Source organism: Saimiri boliviensis, chromosome 3, assembly GCF_048565385.1.
Source record: "Saimiri boliviensis isolate mSaiBol1 chromosome 3, mSaiBol1.pri, whole genome shotgun sequence".
In the NCBI taxonomy this organism is placed as follows: domain Eukaryota; kingdom Metazoa; phylum Chordata; class Mammalia; order Primates; family Cebidae; genus Saimiri; species Saimiri boliviensis.
In genome coordinates this window covers 5,792,893-5,814,657 of record NC_133451.1, presented here as the reverse complement: position 1 = coordinate 5,814,657, position 21,765 = coordinate 5,792,893, and the positions used below count along the sequence as shown (strand labels likewise).

General features: G+C 47.5%; 1 protein-coding gene across 4 annotated transcripts in view; it reads left to right on the top strand.

The window, feature by feature from the left end:
- TBC1D14 (TBC1 domain family member 14) overlaps nt 1-21,765 on the top strand; it is a 123,710-nt gene that overhangs the window by 84,492 nt on the left and 17,453 nt on the right. For 3 of the 4 annotated variants that reach the window (XM_003934646.4, XM_039468168.2, XM_010345267.3), the window contains 9 exons: nt 3,270-3,388; nt 4,981-5,063; nt 6,717-6,834; nt 8,725-8,831; nt 12,363-12,443; nt 14,168-14,262; nt 17,066-17,137; nt 17,818-17,946; nt 21,263-21,372. In XM_003934646.4, coding sequence (XP_003934695.1) covers nt 3,270-3,388; nt 4,981-5,063; nt 6,717-6,834; nt 8,725-8,831; nt 12,363-12,443; nt 14,168-14,262; nt 17,066-17,137; nt 17,818-17,946; nt 21,263-21,372 — 914 coding nt within the window. The remainder of the gene's footprint in view (nt 1-3,269; nt 3,389-4,980; nt 5,064-6,716; nt 6,835-8,724; nt 8,832-12,362; nt 12,444-14,167; nt 14,263-17,065; nt 17,138-17,817; nt 17,947-21,262; nt 21,373-21,765) is intronic. The other variant, XM_074395861.1, reaches the window with a different exon arrangement.

Here is a 21,765-nt window from a genome sequence, read left to right as displayed (position 1 = left end):
TTAGCCCTTAGCCTGACCCCAGCGCTGATAATCCACAGCTGAGTGTTCTTTCTCCAGGGCCGTTTCTTCCCCTCCGGGCTTCTGGGACTGAACAGTCCTCTTATTTCTAAAGTTAGTTTGTCTGGGCTGGACAGTGAGCTTACTGTTGTCACCTCCAGGTCACCCTGGGAGAACTGGGTCTGGAGCAGGACCTAACACCATTTCTCTTCTCCTTCTGAAAGGCTGCCTTGGGTTTTGGATAGGGCTTTGCCTGGGATTTCAAGTATGAGTAGTTCAGGCCACCTGTTTTCTTTGTTATTTTAATCACGCCTTGGTCTGTGATTAAAACCTAAGTGTTTGACCCTGCATCTCTGCCGATCTGTGCTCTTAGTTCAGTATTTGAAGTTTCCGTCATGGTTTCACTCAACAGTGAAAACTATTGAGACTGAATCTGAATGATGAATTACTTTTGACACATATCTGTGAGAGGCTTGCATGAATTCTGCGATGAGGAATGTCGCTTCGGAACCACAGCATGTGGCCTGTGACCCAGCTTCCTCGCTTGTCTGTCCGGGCGAATCACGGACACCCCTGGGTCCCCACGTTCTTGTGGTGCACAGGCAGTGCTGGAGAAAAGGCGGCCCTTGCCGGCCTGCGCCACTAGCTTTTTCTCTCCTCAGACCTGAAACCACTGGAAAAGGCAGAAATCCACGCCGGCCTCGGGTAGCCTGCCTCCCTGTTTTTTTTCCTTGAACCTTTGCTGGGCCATCAGACCACAGCCACAGCTTTGCGCTGGTGAGGTGCAGCATGTCCTCGTGCAGCTGCCTTGATGGCGTGGTCTGGGGTGCGGCAGCTCTTTTGGGGGGCTGCTGTGGAGGGAGACAGAGTGAACCCAGCGTGTGCGTGAAAAGTGCTGGGAAGTGCTGGGCTTGTGAGCGTCAGCTGCCGCTTTGTTGCTGTTGGTGATAGTAAGAAGCTCTGACTGAAGCGAGCTCATGTTTCTGGTCGTGACTCAAGGCTTTTGCTTCCTTTTACTCCTCCTTTCTGTGTCTGTGCTGCTGGCAGACTTGGCAGGGCTCCTGGGTTGTTGTTCGGCACTAGAGCACGGTTTGCTGCCTTTTCCAGCGATTTCAGGTCTGAGGCGAGAGAAAGCTGGTGGCGCAGACCAGCAAGGGCTGCCTTTCTCCAGCATGCCCTGTGCACCAGAGGCCATGACATCGCCTCATTCCGTCCAGTGCCCCTCTCGGGGCAAGGGGGAGTGCTATTTCCCATTTTGCAAATATGGAAAGGAGTCTTAGGGATTCGAAGTGAGTACCTTGCGCAAGGTCACAGCTGGTGGTTGGTGGATCTGAATTTGCTCCCAGAGCTGTGTGGCTACAGAGGCCACACCTAAGCTGTGTAGGGCTCAGCCTTTTCCCTGTAGAACTGCACACCTCTGGGTTTGAGTGTATTAACAGGTGATGTTGGGCCTGTTCTGGGTGGCAGACTGGAAGGAGTCCTGCAGGCCCAGTCTTGCTGGCTCTATGCTTTGGGCAAGTCACTTCACTTTGAACCTCAGTTACCCTATCTGTAAAATGGGCGACACTTGCCAGGCAGATTGCCGTGAAGACAAAGTGAGTCCACGTGCACAGGGCAGAGCACACAAAAACCAGTCTAAAGGGGCATCCACTTCCTGCTACAGCTGATTTTGGGCCCAACGTTTCTGGCCTTGGTATGCAATTCACCAGACCAGGCTCAGCAGATAAGTAGCACCTTAGGGGGTATGTGTTACTAATTCTTGTTAAAGTGCAGCATGTCCCACATTCTTCCTCAACATAGAGCTTTTGGTAGATTTTCTATGAAATTGGAGACTTTGACATTCAGGAGCTAGACTTGAAGCTTTATGAAGGCCAGTGACATGTTAGGTTATGGCTGCATGCCCTGAACAGTGTGGATGCTCAGATGCTTGACTCCAGGAAGGAATGAGTCTGTGTTTTCAGTTTTCAGTAATTTTAGAATTGTAATGAAACCACATTAAGTCCCACTAAACAGTTTTAAGACGTGGCCATGTACATAAGGTGTACAGAAACCGCCCCACCCAGCTGCTTCTTGGTGCACTTCCTTCTCATAGCCTATGTGTTCTGAGAAAATAATCTATTTCTTTCTACTTCTTAGGGGCCTTTCGGGCTAAGAGAATAATTGCTTGCCACATAATTTCACCAGTAACGCCCCTCTTGACAGCTAGCGTCCATGAAATTCATTTAGCAATTTCTCATCCTCATGACAAACATGAAATCTTAAGTTAACGCTACCTTTCTTTGTCCCATCTTCTCAGTGAGATTATCTTCCCTTCAGGGACAGTCCTGACAGCCTTGTCTGTAATTTTATCTTCTTAATTATCTATAATCATCTTAAATGATTTTGGTTTTTGATTTTGCAGACAGCAAAGGGTACCCACACATGATGTCAGAAGCACCAACTTGTTTGGCTATCCCACGTTGTTCCGGCGGGGTGTTTGGAATGTGGGTCACCAGGTGTGACTGAGCTTTTGTGCTTTCAGTTCGTGGGTGAACTGGTGACCCAGTGGTGCGGAGGCTGCTCTTAGATTTCCAGGGCATGGCAAGACTGTTTACATAACAATTTGCAGTGGCAGCTTCCCAGTGGCCATAATAATAATCAGTTCAAATTTACGGTGCCTCTTACCCAGGAGACAGGAGACCTGAGGCAGTGTTTGAGGGCCCTCCTCAAAGGGGCTGCTTTGATGATGAGATCCTTTGTTACTTCCCCACCAAAGAGGGGAGCATGTGTCATATCAGAAAGCAACGGCCTCAACTTTGGAACTCTTAAGAACCTTTTAGGCTGGGTGCGGTGGCTCATGTCTGTGATCCCAGCAGTTTGGGAGGCTGAGGTGGGCAGATCACCTGAGGTCAGGAGTTTGAGACGAGCCTGGCCAACATAGGGAAACCCTGTCTCTACTAAAAATACAAAAATGTTAGTCGGGTGTGGTGGTGCACACCTGTAATCCCAGCTACTTGGGAGGCTGAGGCAGGAGAATCGCTTGAACCCAGGAGGTAGAGGTCGCAGTGAGCCAAGATTATACCATTGCACTCGAGCCTGGGCAACACTGAGACTCCATCTCCAGAAAGACCTCTTTAGTCAGTGGCTTTTCCTTCTGAATAGCAGGAAAGATTTTCAGCAAATTGTCCTTGAAATTGACGTAAAAGGTTCATGACAAAACAACTTTTCTTGTTTTCCGAAGGACTTCTTCCTATCTGAACGGCCTGGAGTCATCCCTATTTTCTCTGTCCTAGGAATATGAAGACAAGGCTGGAAGACCTAGCAAGCCACCCTCTCCAAAGCAGAATGTGAGGAAGAATCTTGATTTTGAGCCACTTTCCACCACCGCACTCATCCTCGAGGACAGACCAGCGTGAGTTTACCAAGAATCTCTGTAGAATGTTGGTTTAGTAAATACGTACAACTTGTTAATCACCTTTTTGTTAGAGAAAAGCTAGGGTCAGAAGAGGGAAGAAGTGAGCCATAATCACTTCTTATTAACATGTGTTCTATAATTATGTTAAATGACCAGTTTGGAAAACTGACATTTAGCATAGAAGTTTTGACCAGAATCTTCCATTCAGATGATTTCTTTTTTTACTTGAGCGTTTAAAAATAAGTTGTCAGCTCATGCCTGTAGTCCCAGCACTTTGGGAGGCCAAGGCGGGTGGATCACTTGAGGTTCGGAGTTGAAGACGAGCCTGGCCAACATGGTGAAACCTCGTTTCTACTAAAAATACAAAAAAAAAAAAAAAAAAAAGCCAGGTATGGTGGCAGATGACTTTAATTCCAGCTTCTCGGGAGGCGGAGGCAGGAGAATCATTTGAGCCTGGGAGGCTGAGGTTGCAGTGAGCTGAGATTGTGCCACTGCGCTCCAGTCTAGGCAACAAGAGCAAAACTCCGTCTCAAAAAAAAAAAAGCAGCAGCAGCAGTATGTCTTCTGTTAGTTCTTGTGAAAATTGTATGTGGGGGAGATAAATGGAGTACTGGAAAGTCGGAGGCCATCAGGAAAAGACTCTGCCCTGTGAAGACCGGTCATTTTCACGTTCTAAAAGGTGAACTGACGGACTCTCCTGCAGCAAGTGATAGTTGTTCAAACTGTCCTAGTGAATGTGGGTCCTAGTTGTGTGAGGGACACAGGCAGCCAGACACTCCTGCTCTCCCTTTATCCCAGTGTCAGCGCAGTCACAAGCACAGTGCTGAAAGAGCCCGAACTGCAAATGAACCACATAGCCAGTAGGAAATCTGTACACTTTAAAAAACTAGTCAGGAAATGTCTTCGTGCATATATGTAACAAATGCTGATGGGTGCCCTGCTTCAAGAATTAAGTGTTGGCCAGGCGCAGTGGCTCAAGTCTATAGTCTCAGCACTTTGGGAGGCTGAGGTGGGCGCATCACGAGATCAGGAGTTCGAGACCAGCCTGGCCAACATGGTGGTGAAACTCCATCTGTACTAGAAATACAAAAATTAGCTGGGTAGGGTGGCAGCCGCCTGTAATCCCAGCTGCTCGGGAGGTTGAGGCAGGAGACTGACTTGAGCCCAGGAGGTGGAGGTTGCAGTGAGCAGGGATCGCACCACTGCACGCCAGCCTGGGAGACAAGAGTAAGACCCTTCTCAAAAACAAAACAAAACGAACATTTAAGTGTTGACGGTTATTAGCGTATGGAGTCTTTCTTTGGAGTGTGCGTGAAAATATCCCAAAAGATTAAATGTTTATTGCTGTTACAGTTGTGGATAATTATTATTTTCTTCCTGCTAATCTTTATCATTGATTTGTTTTATAGTGGATTTCTTTTTGTAAGAAAGTATTAAAGAAGTTTGTGAAATAACTGTGCAATCTTAAACAAAATGAGTTTTTGTGTTTGAGCTTTATATTTTTTGCAGGAAATTATGCTTCAGGTCTTTTACTCAACGACTATTATGTGGTATTTATAATGATGAAAACTTATTTATTTCCCATCAAGAAATCTCCCAGCAAAACCAGCTGAAGAAGCTCAGAAGCACAGACAGCAGTATGAAGAAATGGTGGTTCAGGCCAAAAAGCGAGGTAAACGGGCTTCACACTTGCTGGGTTAGAGCAGGCAGCGCAGGAGTTGTGTCTTTCTGCTTATTTTCTTTTTACCTTCTGGAATCACAGAACCTGAACTTCAGTCATTGAAATTTGTAGTCTAACAGCCAAAAAAAAAAAAAAAAAAAAAAAAAAAAAGCATGTTTTTACTATCCATTCCTGGTAGCTTTGTAAGAGAACGGCAGTGTGAACTTACCTGAGAAAAGCGACTGTGTCAGATGAAAATCCTAGACTACAACCAGTTTCAGCCATCAGCCACATGTGTGTTTCTTTCCCTCTCTGGGCTGTTTTAAAAATTTCCAAGAAGTTATGATCGGTTTTGATAAAATCCCTTGCAACACTTAAGCTGTTTTTCTAGGAGATTTTAAAAATAAGTCACATGGATATGAGGGCGATCTGGCTCTCATGCCTGTCACCCCACTGATCACCAGCGTTGATTCGGCTGGTCTGCTGGCTAGCCCAGTAACCCCTTCCCTGCCACGCTCCATGTGCATCCCTCCTGAAGCTGCGTGTTTGGTCGAAGAGAATGACCGTCCCCGGTAGAGGACTGGTCTTTGGTCAGGGGACATGAGTAGTTGCACTCCCCTGCTAGAGTCTCCAGACAGGCTTTCACGGTCCATTTGTAGGAGAATATAGGGTTGTCAAGCTTCCAAGTCTCCAGACACATCCAAACGAGGTGCTGCATGTGGCAGTCTACCTTTCTTAAAAAAAAAAATTAAAAAATGAGGCTGGGCATGGTGGCTCCTGCCTGTAATCCCAGCACTTGGGAGGCCAAGACAGGTGGATCACTTGAGATCAGGAGTTCAAGACCAGCCTGACCAACATAGTGAAACCCTGTCTCTACTAAAAGGACAAAAAATTAGCTGGGCATGGTGGCGGGTACCTGTAATCCCAGTTAGTCAGGAGGCTGAGGCAGGAGAACCACTTGAACCTGAGAGGTGGAGGTTGCAAGGAGCCAAGATAGCACCGCTGCACTCCAGCCTGGGTGAGAGAGCAAGACTCCATCTCAAAAAAAAAGAAAGAAAGAAAGAAATTGAAACTTGAGATCAGGAGTTCAAGACTAGCCTGACCAACATGGTGAAACCCCATCTCTACTAAAAATATAGAAATTAGCCAGGCATGGTGGTGGGTGCCTGTAATCCCAGCTACTCAGGAGGCTGAGGCAGGAGAATTGCTTGAACCTGGGAGGCGGAGGTTTCAGTGAGTCAGGATCGTATCATTGTACCCCACTCTGGGTGACAGAGTAAGATTCTATCTTTAAAAAAAAAAAAACCCAGAATAATGCTTGAGCTGTTAGAAGTCAGCGTGGAGCAGCCCGAATTTGGAAGGGGATAGGGTGGTAGCACAGGAGCAGCTTCCAGTGTTCCGGTAATGTTCGGTGGTTTTGATCGGGATGGTAGTTTCAGGGATTTTTCTGTTTCGTGGTAACTCAATTATATTCTTATTTGTGTACTTTCCTGTATAGATGTTATTCTAAGTCCATTGGGTGCGGAGTGCGCCGCAGGGGCTGATGTCTACTGTGCTTCAGGGCCGTTTTCCTGGTGTGTTTGCAGTGTGACAGGAAAATGACCTCGCGTGGAAATGGTGCACATCAGTTAATAGATCGTTGTTTTTCGGAACTGTAATTTCTAGAACTGAAAGAAGCCCAGCGGAGGAAGAAGCAGCTGGAAGAAAGATGCAAAGTGGAGGAAAGCATTGGAAACGCTGTGCTCACCTGGAATAACGAGATCTTGCCTAACTGGGAAACAATGTAAGACATGGCCATGGGTGTGGCTGAACTGCAGAGCGTGTCTTTCTGGAGTCTGTGGCGTCGTAGCTGGCAGTGACACGCTGGCTGCAGCGAGTGGAAGTCGTGTCATCTTCCTTCCCTCTGCTCTGGCTCGGCCCACGCCTTCCAGTTCACCCCCTTCTCATCTCCTGAGCCAGCTTTTAGAGCATGAGTTGGTGTCACCTTCCTTACCTAGAATTTCAGTAACTTCCTGTGACTCTCAGTATACAGTTTGAATCCTTAGCTCAGTGGACAGCACCCTCAGTGAGGTGGCCTGCCTTCCTTGGCAGCCTCACCCTCGGACGCCTCTCCTCCACTTGGACAGAGCCCTCTCCCTAGAGAGCCCCCCATAGGTATTGCTGCTTTTAACCCTGTGTCCGCCTCACATGTTCCAGGCCCTGTGCCCAGGTGCTCTTGTCTTGCATCTCCTCAGCCAGGTAACTCCTGTGTGCTCTTCAGAGTTCAGGGAAGACTTTCCTGCCCCACCGTAGCTCTGGGAGCCTGTGGTTCTCTTTGTGCACGCAGCTGTCTGTTCAGGCCTCTGTCTTCCTCTCTTTGAGGATAGTGACCCTGGTGTCCGGTAGAGTGCAACGCACCAGAGTCTGGCAGCTACTGCCTTCTTTACATCCGAGGGGCAGCCGTGGGTCCTGTTTTTATTCTCCTGTGTTCAGAATGGGTGGGGTCCAGTGTGTGGGCGGAAGTCCCAGGGCTGCTCACAGAGGCATGCTGGGAGCTTGGGTGCCCGCTTCCCTTCTGCTCTCATCCCACATGTCAGCACTGCAGAGGTCACATGGCCCTGCTCAGGGTCTCCACTAGGAAAATAGGCTCAGAGCATGCTTTTTAAGGCACTGTCCTCAAAAGGCTTGATGCTTTCAGGAAACACTTTATACCTGTTCTCAGACGGAATCTAGTAATAAGAACAGAGGTTCTCAGAACACTTGCTGCTCCCAGAGAGGGAGACCACTCTGGTCTGTCTTACACTGCCCTGGGTTGGATGTGATGCAAATGCATGCAGACATGCAGTGGCTGCCATTGACTGCACACAGACGCTGCCTGGCACTGTGCTGGGTGCTTTGTACTTTATCTCAGTCCTCACAGTAGCCCTTGCGGGTAGGCTTCATCATCTTGACTTTTGAGAGGATGGTATAGGTTCAGAGAGGAGAGATTGTTTGCCTGGTTACGGCAGGTAAGGGTGAAGTTAGGATACAGCCTGCCTTCTGCAGCCTTAAGCCTGTGTGCCCCACAATGCTGTGTTCAGAGGTACCTTGGGGGTCTGGTTTGCCCACGCTGTTGGCAGTGTGTGCTCCTTGTCCCAGCAGAGCAGAACGACTGTACAGTCCAGAATGTTCTAAGTCAGCAGTTCTTCTCAGCAGTTAGAGCTTGCCAGCTCACATCTGGGCACTAGGCCTGTGTTGGTGCGGCAGCTGCCTGCTGGCGCTCTGCTGGGGTCTGCTTCTGTCTCCAGTGCTGCTGCACTGCCGCCTGGCACTCCTTACCACTCCCAGCTATGTGCTGTTCCTGTAGGAGCCAGGCCATTGCTTCCCCCTGTGTTTTTCGCTCAGAAAGTCCTTCACATCCTTCATGTGCTCAGGTCATTCAGGACTTGGCTCCAGAGTGGTGCCTGGGCCCTCTGGTTCATGGTGCACCCCCTATGTGGGACTCTTCCATACCTGCCACAGTGGCTGCCCAGCAGAAGGGGATTGTTGATTTCACTTTACAGAGCCCTGGACTCTAAGATCCCTGAGGTCAGGGGCTGTGCCTGATAGAACGGTGCATCCCAGCTCCTGGTGGATCGAGGCTAGGCGTGCAGCAGGTAGACAAATGTCTTTGGGTAGAATAGACTCATCAACTCTTGCTTCCCTTTTTGTCCAGGTGGTGCTCTAGAAAAGTTCGAGATTTATGGTGGCAGGGAATCCCTCCAAGTGTGAGAGGCAAAGTCTGGAGCTTAGCCATTGGCAACGAGTTAAATATCACCCACGGTGAGTGGCTTGCATGATCTCGGGCTTGGGGAGTCCACCCCCAGGCCCCGTGGCGTCTTCTCCCCCTTTTGCCCTCTTGGGAAGAATGGCAGCCATTGCCATGAAACTGTGTCTTGAGAGACCAGGAGAATGTGTCCTTCAGGAGAGAGGGGCAGTCGGGGGGCCTGGGTTTAGTGCTGTGCACTCCAGTTACCTGACAGCACCACACAGGAGCCCTGGAGTAGAGGGGACGTGAAAGACGGGACTCGGAGCATCCGGGAGAGGTGCCTGAGCTTCGCAGATCAAAGTCCTAAGAAGGCAAGGCTTACTTGGGACGTGAGAATGGAAGGGGCAGGTCGTTCTTGCTGTGGAGGTGTTTGCTGTACGGGGATGTCTGTTGGTATTTTGTGGGATTTTTTTTTTCAGGCAGCCTTGAAGGGGACAACATAACTGCGCTGGGACTGGGGTCCTTGGGGCTCCGGGGGTTTGTCGGCTGGGTGAGAAGCATGCTCACTGATCTCTCCCAGTGTTAGCTCTACTCCTCCTCCCTCAGACTGAGTTCATTTGCCCAGGTGTCCCGCGCACTCTGCAGCACGTCCAGAGTGAAACAGACGCCGGGAGCTCACAGACTTCACATTAAGTGCTTAATAATGGCAGCCATTCTTTTCATTTCGGCCTCCCTGCCTGCAGGCTGAGCTGGGGAAAGATGGGCCTGCCTTCCTGCTCCTTCTGGAGCCCAGGAGCTGCCTGGGGAGTTGAAGGTGTGGTTTTTATGCTCGTGAAGGCCTTTGGGTTTAGACAGTTGGTTTGTGTCTTCACTCTCTGGTTGGGGTTTTGATTTTTGTTTTTATCTTGACAGGCTGGCATCAGCTGGCTGGCTGGTGACCCGCTTCTCTGTAGTGCGGTCCTGCAGAGGAACTTGGGAGCCCGAAGCTCCCTCTTTTGGCTAAATCCATACCTGCCAAAATTTTGTTTTAACATCTCTGTGTGAGAAGATGCCTAACATTTAACTTGGAAATGGTTTTTTTGAAAGCATCCTCTGAAGTTGAGGTTTGGAGAAATTGCTGAGCATTTATTTCTAAACTGTGTCTCTGCAGATTGGATGTAGTGCACAGTACTTTGTACGTCTGTGTAGGTGTTTAATTTTGCTTCTCGCTGATTCCTAGGTGGATTTTATTTAAATTAAAACCTATGGACCATATCGCTGTAGATTGGGCTAAACAGGTGATGAGTCAGTTACATGTTTAGATGTAAGTCTGAGACATTTGTCTAAACCTCGATATTGGCTTAGTTTGTGTAAATCGTGTCTGTCTTGTATTGTGAGCCAGGCAGTATCGGTGGCCCCCACTAGCACCGGCGGCTCGGGAAGCTGGGGCCTCACCTGCTGTGCTCTCTGCCCTGTCACCCTTACTCAGCCTAGGTCTCCGCATGTGGCAGTCCCTTAAATATCTGCCGTGTGAATGAATGCCACCTGTTAGGGTCCTGCTTAATCCCAGTTTTACTGTGTCTTGAAGCCAGTGTAAGAACATAATTGATCTTGGTTGCCGAGTACCAAGCATCATATTAGGTTCTTATGGGTCTTAATTAATATTGATAGCATGACCTTGACCTCATTTTCTTCTTGAGAAGGCTCAGCATCCTGGAAAGGCTAGGACTGTGCTCAGGCCTCTGGCTCGTGTGTGTGGGACGAGGACCCTGATCCTAGCCCAGGCTGATCCTAAAGCCCGTGTTCTGACTTGGAGAGCCCCAAGGTTTTGCTCTTGTGGTTGTACAATTGGAAACTTACTGAAAGTCGACCTAACGATACTATTCAAACTTCACTTTTCGGGCCCCTGTCAATCTTGTACTTGGACATTGGAGCAGAGGGTCTGGGAAGAAGGTGTAGTAGCTGTCCAGCCTCCAGCATTCCCCAGTACACACCAGTAAAGCCACAGGGGAGAATCTCAAAACTGTTGACACTGTGACCCATTGAACCCGAGGCTGCCAGCCTGTGTGACTTCACTGTCAAATGCCTCGCTTGGGACGTGACACCCTAGTGGTCACAGCCACACGGTGGTTTTTATCCACCTCCTGCCGAAATGACCAAAGCTTAGCCCGCCTCCTAGAGGTGGACAGCAGGCAGAAGTGCCACCAGGTGCATGAGGCACCAGCTCAGGGCAGTGTGGGATTGTCCTGGGAGCACAGCTGCCAAGTTACTGCTTTGGAAACTGATACTATAATCGTAAAGCAGAATTAGCATTACCCTTTAACAAAATAGCGTGCACTGCCCAGAAGGCAGATGTGCACTGCTGTATTTTCCAAAAGTAATGATGGGAAAAATAAAGTGCCAAAAATTCCATGGGTAGCTGCAATGAAAGTCTCAGTGATAGACTAGGGACTGCGTATAATCTGAGACATCTGGAAGCTGATCAGGAACATCAGAGCCGGAGGTGTGGCCGGCCACACCTGTCATCCCAGCACTTTGGGAGGCCGAGGCAGGGGGATCATCTGAGGTCAGGAGTTTGAGACCAGCCTGACCAACGTGACCAAATCCCGTCTCTGCTAAAAAATAAAAAATGCGCCAGGTATGCACCTGTAATCCCACCTACTCAGGAGGCTGAGGCAAGAAAATTGCTTGAATCCAGGAGGCAGAGGTTGCAGTGAGCCGAGATTGCACCACTGCACTCCATTCTGGGCAACAGAGTAAGACTCCGTCTCAGGGAAAAAAAAAAAAAAGAAAAAAAGAAAAAGCCAAATGACCAGGAAGCACCTGAGACGGCTCTGTGGGGGAAGGGCGCTGAGAAGGAGCTCTGTGGGTTCAGCCTTCACAGGTGTTCTTAGAAGAAGAACAGGGCATGGATATACCTGTGGAGGTCTGTGTAGGCTGGTACAGTTTTATTGCTTAAATATTACCAACCTATCCAGAGAGAACTATCACAAAAATAAGTTCTAAATATGGAGATTTGGAGGCAGTCATGATTCTTCTCTGCCAGCAAAGAGTCCTGTTTTCTGAAGCTTCTGTGTCTTCCTGGGATCCCCCCCTCCATTCCTGCTCTACTGCCAGGCAGCAAGACGAGGAGGCCTGGGCCAGGTGGAGGGCAGCTGCATCATGTCCTTACCCGAAACCCAACGAGTCTCTGCTGGTCCCTCCCTCCCTCTGTCAGTGAGACATTCACTGATTGGGTTGCTCTGTGCCGGTTCCACAGCTGTGTGTTATGGATGCGGAGGGTGTGAGAGAGCGTCACCATCTTGCCCTCCAGGGAGCTCGAGGTCTCGGAGAGGCAGTAGATAAGTCACAAAGACCAAAACAAGGCAGTTTTGTGAGTGGGCGGTGTCATAGAGTAAATAGTAGTGATGTGTGGGATCTTTCTTTGTTTAAAACTGTGTCTTTAAACAATAAAATTACTCTCAGACTAAGTTGGGGGGAATTATTTAAGTAGCCTGTTAGGTGTGCATTAAGTCTATTATAGTTGAACTGAAGTATTTGAAGGAAATAGTACTGTGTTCTTTGGTGGTTTTGATGAAAGATACTCACATGTGCACATAACACTTACGCAGAGGCTTTTCTTCCAGAGCTCTTTGACATCTGTCTTGCTCGAGCCAAGGAGAGGTGGCGGTCCCTTAGCACAGGAGTCGCCGAACTAGAGAATGAAGGTAAGAGTCTATTCTAAAACCAGCGTGCTGTTGTGGTCAATTATGTTTGTCATTATTACATAGTGAAGGAAGTTTACTTAACTACAATAGAGATTGATGTGGATTCACAAAAAGCTTCACAAGAAAAGAGTTGTGGTTTTTTTTTTTAAAGCAAAAATTAAGGAAGAAAGCTTTATAAGAAATTGGCCAGGTGTGGTGGCTCATGCCTGTAATCCTAGCACTTTGGGAGGCTGAAGTGGATGGATCACCTGAGGTCAGGAGTTCAAGACCAGCCTGGCCAACATCGTGAAATCCATCTCTACTAAAAATACAAAAATTAGGCCAGGTGCAGGGGCTCATGCCTGTAATCCCAGCACTTCGAGAGGCTTAGGCGGGTGGATCACAAGGTCAGGAGTTTGAGACCAGCCTGGTCAACATGGCAAGACCCCGTTGCTACTAAAAATTCAAAAATTAGCCAGGCCGGTGGCAGGTGTCTGTAATCCTAACTACTTGGGAGGCTAAGGCAGGAGAATCACTTGAACCCGGGCAGTGGAAGTTGAAGTGAGCCAAGACTGCACCACTGCATTCCAGCCTGGGCAATAGAGTGAGACTCTAGCTGGGGGAAAAAAAAAAAAAAAGCAAATAAAAATTAACTGGATGTGTTGGTATGCACCTGAAATCCCAGCTACTTAGGAAGTTGAGGCAGGAGAATCACTTGAACCCTGGAGGTGGAGGTTGCAGTGAGCCAAGATCTCGCCACTGCACTCCAGCCTGGGTGACAGAACAAGACTCCATCTCAAAAAAAAAAAAAAAAAAACCCAAAAAAGAAAAGAAATAGGATTTCCCAGTTTCTGAGAGGTGTTTGTGTCCTGACATGCTGCAGGGCCAGTCGTAATCAGTGTCTTTTTCTTTAAAGTTATTCACGTGACTTCCAGTAGCCTGGTGTCTGGGATTAGTTGAATATTGGCTTGTAGAGGAACTCAGAATTCCAGAGACAAGAACACTGCATGTTTGCTGGATTATGCCTTTGGAATTTTCCATAACACACAAGAATGATTACTTCTGTTGGTTAAAAAGCACATTATTTTACTGATCATTTTTACAGTCTATGTGGTATTAGAATTCAAAAAAGTATAATGATGACTTGTTAGAAATACTATACACTGGCTGGGCACAGTGGCTCGTGCCTGTAATTCTCGCGCTTCGGGAGGCTGAGGTGGGCAGATCACTTAAGACCAGAAGTTCAAAACCAGCCTGGGAAACAAAAAAAGACCCTATCTTTATCAAAAGATAAAAAAGAAATGTTACAAGCTTATAAGACCGCAGTAGTTTCTATGTACAGTGAGTTGACACCGAAGGAGTTTAAGATCGATCCGTGATGTGTGTGTGTGTGTGTGTGTGTGTTTACGCCTGGAGTTTATTTGTGTTGGTTCCCCGACTTGTTTTTGCCTTCCGCTGATTCTTCCTGATGAGAGGTACTGTGTTAGATTTTGATTTCAAACTCTGGAAAATACCTAACGATAATCTAGAATTAGCTGGTGTCCTAAGATATTTTGTTCTCTAAAGTAAGAAACCCTACAAACTATTAAACACTCTGAAGGTACACTCCGAGTCACGTTGTGATTAGGTCAGTGTACTTTTGAAGAACATCTTTTGTGTTTCATTCTTGTAAAACTACAAAGCCTTGTAATTGTTCTACACTCATGCCCACAAGGAATGTAATGATTTTTGGCATCTTTTGACAGATGCTGGTTTTTCAGCAGCAGACAGAGAAGCCAGTCTGGAGCTTATTAAACTGGACATTTCTAGAACGTTTCCCAATCTCTGCATTTTCCAGCAAGTAAGTCGTGGTGACTTGTTGCTTTCAAGTGTGTTTGTCTAAAATTCACAGATGCTGAACTGCATATATCTGTTGTCAAGTTTGAAAGGTACTTAGGTTTTTGGGGGGATATCAGGAGTGGATGTTACTGTAAAATATATTTAGACTTCTAAAAATAAATGTAACTGACTCTTTCCAACAAGTATTTAGTATGTCCATACTTGTTCTCCAAAAGACAATTCTGTCTTCCTCTTGAGATACGTGTCTCAGAGTCCCTGCGGTCTGGTCTGAGAGGGTCCCCATGGCTCTGTCTGCTGGTACTTTCCTGGACACTGCTCTGCTCTCAGGACTGCGCAGCCGTCTGCGATCAGCAAGGCCATTGCCGTGTGATGGGCTTCGGCCCAGATGAGCCCAGGGCAGCGAACTGGTATGAGAAAGGGGAATCCTTGGCAGCCGGGTGCAGCCAGGGTGCGTGGCCGAGCCAGGTTGACAGGTTTCTGGGCAGGTAGACCAGGAGAACAGTGCAGCTGTGGGACATAGGACAGGCTCTTTGGGTGGCAGGAAAAGTAGAGTGGAGCCCCCCGTGGGCATCTGGGCGCAGGACAGGGCTGACAGCAGTAGGTTTTGGGGTCACCTGAGCTGAACTCTTTAAAGACCTTCCATGCTTTGAGCCAGCAGTTGTTGATCTAGGGGTCTTTTGACCCCCCTTTTTTTTTATCTATAATGGGTTTTGAGGGGAGGGGCAGTTGTCCTTGCAGAATACCTCTGCACCTGTCCCTTGTCTGTTCTCACTGCCTTGACTCAGTCAGGTTCTCATCTTTGTGGATTTCCATGTGGGTCTTCAGAAGTTGTTTCAGAAGAGGAAAGTGAGGGAATCTATGAAGCTACCAGCAGCCTTGGTCCTGGTGTGTCCGGTGCATGAGTGCCGTGAGCACCGCGCTGCCTTGCGGCGGGCAGTTGACTTAGCTGGGAGCCTGTTTCCTGGACCGCCACTTCTCCCACAGGGCAGATTTCAGCGTCTCTGCTCTTTTCCCCGCTGTTAGTCTCCACAGGCCTCAGCGCGCTCCACGCTTTGCAGCCCTGCGTCGCTGTCTTGGAACCGCTTCTCCTGGTTCTTGCTCTTGGAGGGGAAAGGCTTTCTCCCCCAGCCCAAAGGCCCTTCTGCACCTGCGGTTCACGTGGCCCCTCATCCGGCTCTCAGAGGGATCCAGGAGAGCTGGCTTTCTAGAAAGACGTTTCACCTTTTGTTTCAAACAGATTTGGGCTTTAATCACAGATTGCCGCCTTACTAGCTTAGAATATCATCAATCTTTTTGAGCCTTAGTTTGTTCATCTGTGATGGGGTGATCATACCAGCCTAACAACGCTGTTGACGGTACTTGGCAGATAACAGTGCTTGTTGTTATTAAATCTCTTTGAACACAATTTGAAACTAAAAGACAACTAAGTCCAACCAAAGTTCAAAGAGCCACCAAATGCCAGTCTAAGGACGAGTACAACTGGAACAAAGTTTTATCCAGGCCAAGGATAAACAAGAAAAGTGAGCCTCACCATCAACTTCTCTTGGAGCTAGGTGTTTTTAACTTAAAAGGCTTTCTACCATTGTAGTTTCGATCCTTCCGTCTCACTTTGGTGCTAAATGTCATTTCTGAAATGAAAAAGCAATGCTAGGAGACGGCACTTCCTGATTTTAAATGCCCTTAACTGCTTTTGGACACCTCGCTTCCGCCACTCTCCCTCCCACTGCTCTTGCTTGCTTTTTAGCACACTCGATCTCTGCTCCTTAGAAAGGCTGCTAAACTACTTTCTACCAGGGTCGAGAGAGCTCTACACTGGAGTGAAAGACCTGGAAGGAAGCTTCTTTGGCCTTCGCCCACCACTCTGTCATCACACTTCTGCTGCCACCTGGGCATTCGGTGCTACTGCAGACCCCCACCCCCACCCTGTCCCTGGTTGTTATCATTTGTACCCTGTCATTGCGATGTTTCCTTTTGTCCCTCTGTGATTTGGAACTGTCTCTTCTTTTAACTTGCTGGAACATGATGGTCTGGGCTGGAACATGATGGTCTGGGCCATGGCATTCTTCTGTAAGCACCTGAGGTCACCTGTGGAATGACTTCCTTGTCTTTTAACCATGTGTGATTTTTACTCCTTGTGTTTAGTGTAGGTACCTGGTAGACACAGGAAGTTTTTGGGACTCAGCCAGCCCTTTTGTAGTATCTTCTCACTTGCTAACTGCAGCGTGCTGTGCTCCATTGGGAAAAAATTCCAACAGTTCAATTTTTGGAAGCAGTTACAGGAACACGTGGAGATGTTAGAGGGATGGGAGAGCTGGGAAAATTTTTAAACAAAATGGTAGCCACCACGACTTCGGAGAGTTTATTTCCTAACCTCCCATTCAGAAAAAAAAAACAACAGAAACCAGGAGAGTGATAAGCTAGGGAAGAGGCAGACAGTCTGAGTGACACTGAGCAGTCACCTGCTTTGAAGAGCCCCCGGATACCTGGCTTTCCTGGTGACTTTGAAAGGGATCACAGTTACACAGCAGGAGCCAGATAAAGGATATTGGTCGAGGGTGATGCTCCTGCCTGGCCTGCCAGCTTCTTTTCAGAGCAGTGTCATAGCGTGAGCTGCAGACTTCTCTGGCTGTGAATGGGTAATTGGTTGAATTCCATATGCATATAGAGCTGCTGGCATCATGCTTGGCATATTTCATAATGCTGAAAATAGCAGGAGTGGCTGGTGGCAGCGGTAGTAGCCTCAGATGCTCCTCTGAGCACTAACCATACTTACGCATGTGTTTTTGCTGTGTTGATCCTTTCAGGGTGGTCCATATCATGACATGTTGCACAGTATTTTGGGCGCTTATACTTGTTACCGACCAGATGTGGGTTATGTAAGTGAAGTTTCTCAGTATTCTATAATGTTATTATGTAAAAAGAAAGTCAGATATTGTCCAGCACATGTTAGCTGCAAATGTCAAGCCAGTGCCTTCGTTTTTACCGAGGAGTATGACAAGTCTTGGGGTAAGTGAGTTGACTCAGTTTCCTCTTAAAGAAATTGAGCCGTCACGGCTGCTCTGCGGCATTAATCACATTTTAATTGAATGCCATTTTCATTTTTTGCATGTGACTTTTTTCCCCAACGTTCAATCAAAGAAGCCTTAACCACTTTAAAAAGCAGTAACCATTAAAAAGCACTGCTGATACTTCTGTGGCTTCGCAAATGTGTGTGCGCACGCGTGGTTTGATGTTAAGCTTACTGAGTTATATAGATACATGCCTACAGCACTGGGACGCTGGACACTGGACGCAGGAAGGAGCAGTATTGCAGATGCAGAGGGCCTAAGAGGGCTGCTTTAGGGTTTTCTGTTTGCGGGGTGGGAGCAGGCCAGGTGGCTGAGGTGGCAGAGTAGTAGTTCTGAGTGAGGGCAGCTTGGCATCGGGTGGAGGGTGGCATGGGATGGTTGTGTGGACCCTTCTAGTGTGAGGGTGTCAGGTTTGTCTCTGCTAAAATGAATGAGCCGCTCTGACCCTGTGGCCACTGATTGTAACGTACTTTTCTCTCCTTTCTCAGGTTCAGGGCATGTCCTTTATAGCGGCAGTGTTGATCTTGAACTTAGATACTGCAGATGCCTTTATTGCTTTTTCTAATCTTTTGAATAAACCCTGTCAAATGGCGTTTTTCAGAGTGGACCATGGCCTTGTGAGTATCCTCTGTGTTTGGGCCCCGGGTGCTGTGTCTTTAATGTCAAGAGTTGTTCACTCGTCTGTGTTTTCAGTGGAAAAAAGAATACACGAATACATTCTCCCTCTGTGAAGAGCTGTTTAGAGTGAGCAGCACTATAAGCTGGAGGATGATTTAGGCAGTGCATCGCACGTAAGCTTAAAAGGACATGGTTAGTAGCCGCGTGTCTGGGTTTCTTAATACATGTTCTCAGAATAAACAGTACCTGTATTTTTGAAAACGTATTCTTTAATGAAGGAGGAAGTGTGGCTCCTGCTTAATCATACGCACTTGGTGTCAAAGGCACGGTTTGATGGCAGTGCCCACATTTGGGCCTACTATGTAGAACACATCATAATCGAGTTGTGTTGCTGCTTTTTGTCACCCTGCTTCATGAAGTGTGCCCACACTCGGGAGAAAGGAGGCACGCTGAAGACCATACTCCTTCGTTCTTTAAAAGGCAGCCGTTTGTTTAGTTAACTGCTTTAGTCTTTATGACACTGCATAAGCAGGAGGAGGCGACAGTGGGGGTGGGACTTCTGCCTCCCAGATGAGCCTGCTGCACGGGCCCGGTGACGTGTTAAGATTCAGAGTAAAGGGACTCACTCGTTCAGGGAATACATCTGGTAAGATCTGGTAAGTGAAGGAGCTGAGATCCAAATCCATTCTGGTTCCTGAGTCTTTGTTCTTTCTATAGCATAGAAGTCACCGATTTAACAAGCCCATCAGCCTTTTTTAATTTTATTTTTTTGGAGACAAGGTCTTGCTCTGTCATCCAGGCTGGAGTGCAATGGTGTGATCTTGGCTCACTGCAACCCCCGCTTCCTGGGTTCAAGTGATTCTCGGGTCTCAGCCTCCCTAGTACCTGGGATTACAGGTGTCTGCCGTCATGCCCAGCTGAGTTTTGTATTTTTAGTGAAGATGGGGTTTTGCCATGTTGGCTAGGTTGGTCTTGATCTCCTGACTTTAAGTGATCCACCTGCCTTGGCCTCCCAAAGTGCTGGGATTACAGGTGTGAGCCACTGTGCCCATCATTGCCTTGCTTTGCCAGTAATTATTACCAATACTCCAAGACTGAAATGATCTAATAGTTTAGATCAGCTAAGGAGTATTTCTTCCTCAATATCTTAAGGTTTACCGAGTATGTCTTGCTCAGAAAGTACATACATAACATATTTAGAAGCTGTTGGCAGATTTGGTAGCTGTTACCAGGACTATAAATTGGGAGAGACCTTTCGGAAGACAACTTGGTATTAAGTAGCAATAGCTGTACATAGCATTGGTGTGCAGTTCTGTTCATAAGAATCACTTCTAAGAAAGGCGTAAATGTGGACAAAGCATTATGCACAAAGATAGTAATTGCACATTTATTTACAATTGTAAATGTGAAAATAGCCGAAAATGAGTTTAGGAGAACACAGAATGGTAAATTAAAATTTGGTACATGATCAGTAGTGATGCTTGCAAAGAACTGCACTGTGAGAAAGTATTCCAGTTACTAATTTCTTCAAAGGTATGTAAGATAAAGCATAAACTGTAGTGGCTACCGTGTTTAACAATACAAGGAAATACGCCACCAGATTAGTAGTGTTTATGGAAGGTTAAATTACGGATTAATAGTGTTTGTAGGTTTGCTAAGTTTTCTACAGTGAATGTTTACAGGTATGACTTTTATAATCAGGTAAAAGCTTACCTTTCCAAGAAAAGTAATGGTCAGAAATGGAAAAATAATTCTTTTTTTTTTTTTTTGAGACGGAGTTTCGCTCCTGTTACCCAGGCTGGAGTGCAATGGCGTGATCTCGGCTCACCGCAACCTCCGCCTCCTGAGTTCAGGCAATTCTCCTGCCTCAGCCTCCTGAGTAGCTGGGATTACAGGCACACGCCACCATGCCCAGCTAATTTTTTGTATTTTTAGTAGAGACGGGGTTTCACCATGTTGACCAGGATGGTCTCGATCTCTTGACCTCGTGATCCACCCGCCTTGGCCTCCCAAAGTGCTGGGATTACAGGTGTGAGCCACCGCGCCCGGCGGAAAATAATTCTTTAGGAAATGTTCTTACTCTTGAAATAACTCATTGGCACAGTATATACTGGCATTATGTTGCTTACGATATTAATTCCTAGAAATGATTCTGGCATGTAAACTTTATCTTTTTATAAATAATTAAATGATTTCCATCTAAATTTCTGCTGATTTTGAAGATGAGACCACAGCTTTCTCTTTGGAAACGTGATGGAAATTGTGCTTAGGGATCGTAGCTTGTATTTTTAATGAAAAACCATAGCGTGGTAACGTTGAGTGGGGTCTTCATTACAGCAGCACGCTTCCTCCCCAGCAGCCCTGCTGGCATTAGGGCTGTGCAACTCTGCTGGGGGGTGTCCCGTGCACTGGAGAGCACTGAGCGGCTTCCCAGCCTTGACACCCTCATGCAGCAGCACCTGCCCCCAGGTGCGACGACCAGAAATATCTCCAGACATTGACCAGGTTCCCTTAGAGGCAGAATCACCCCTGTTGGGAGCCACTGTCTACAGCACAGCCCCTCTATTCGATGAGCAGACACCAGAGTTGTGATCTGCCCCCAGGCGCCCAGCTGCTGAGCACTGGAGCAGAACTGGGCCACCATCGTCAAGTGTTGCCCAGCTGTGGTTCTTTCTCCTGTCAGCATGGCTTCCCAGCTTTGTACATTTTGTTTCTTGAAAAACTGTAAACCACTGAGAAGCCAGTTCCATAAACTGCAGGCTGCAACACCCTCCTTTCCCTGTAGTGTTTTCTCCCTCGTTGCATTTGAAGGTCTGCGTCTGTCAGCGGGAGCGGTGTGGCCTTGACTTAGACGTGAGTAGTGTAGTCCCCCTGGAGTTGCCAGGGGAGGGAGCGAGACCTGCCTGCTTTTCCAAATACTTGTACATAGTTCATACGTTCCTGGTGCTTAGGAAAGAGTGAGTGAGTCTATACGGGCTCAACCTTTGCAGTGGGAGGGCACAAATTCATGCCCAGCGTCACCACATACGAAGGCCGTGCCCTTATTTGGCAAGTTACGTAACTGCTTTGGGTTTCGGTTCCCTTTCTGTTCATTGAAGAAGATAAAGTGTAGCTATTGATGTTATTGTGAAGATTAGAAATAGAGCTTGCTTATAATTGGTGTAGTACCTAGAATGAGTTGCCCTTGAAAATGTATTATTAGTAATTACATAAGAAGATAATTGTTAGAGTCTAAAGGTATACATATATTGACTTTTTTGTAAATTGGAAACTTGTGCAGATAGTTTCTTAATAAATTTCATATTATCTCCCTAGATGTTGACTTACTTTGCTGCATTTGAGGTATTCTTCGAAGAAAATTTGCCGAAATTATTTGCTCATTTCAAGAAGAACAACCTAACTCCAGATATCTACCTAATTGATTGGTAAGACCGGCTTTCCCTGTGTTTCCAGAGCATTTCTCAGCCCTTGCCCGTTCTGCCCTCGCCTCTCTGCCAGCTTCTTCATGGCCCGGCTGAGCCCTCATGTCCTGCTTCCCGGCCTTCCCTGATGGCCCTGCCCCTGAGTTTTATGACCACCAGCGCCTCCCCCTGGCCCTCCTGCACTCCCTCATGGGGAACCGGTACCTCACACCTGTTTGTTCCCCAAGTGCTGTCCGTTCCTTAAACGACCTGACCCCAGCACCGGGCCTGTGCGGGCTCTTGCTGCGTATAGAGGTGGGGCGAGGAAAAGGCCCTCTCTTGTCTGTCAGGAGCTCCTGGCTTGTGGGAGACAAATGTGTCCGTGGCCACTGTCCACGTGAGATGAGTGCTGTCTTG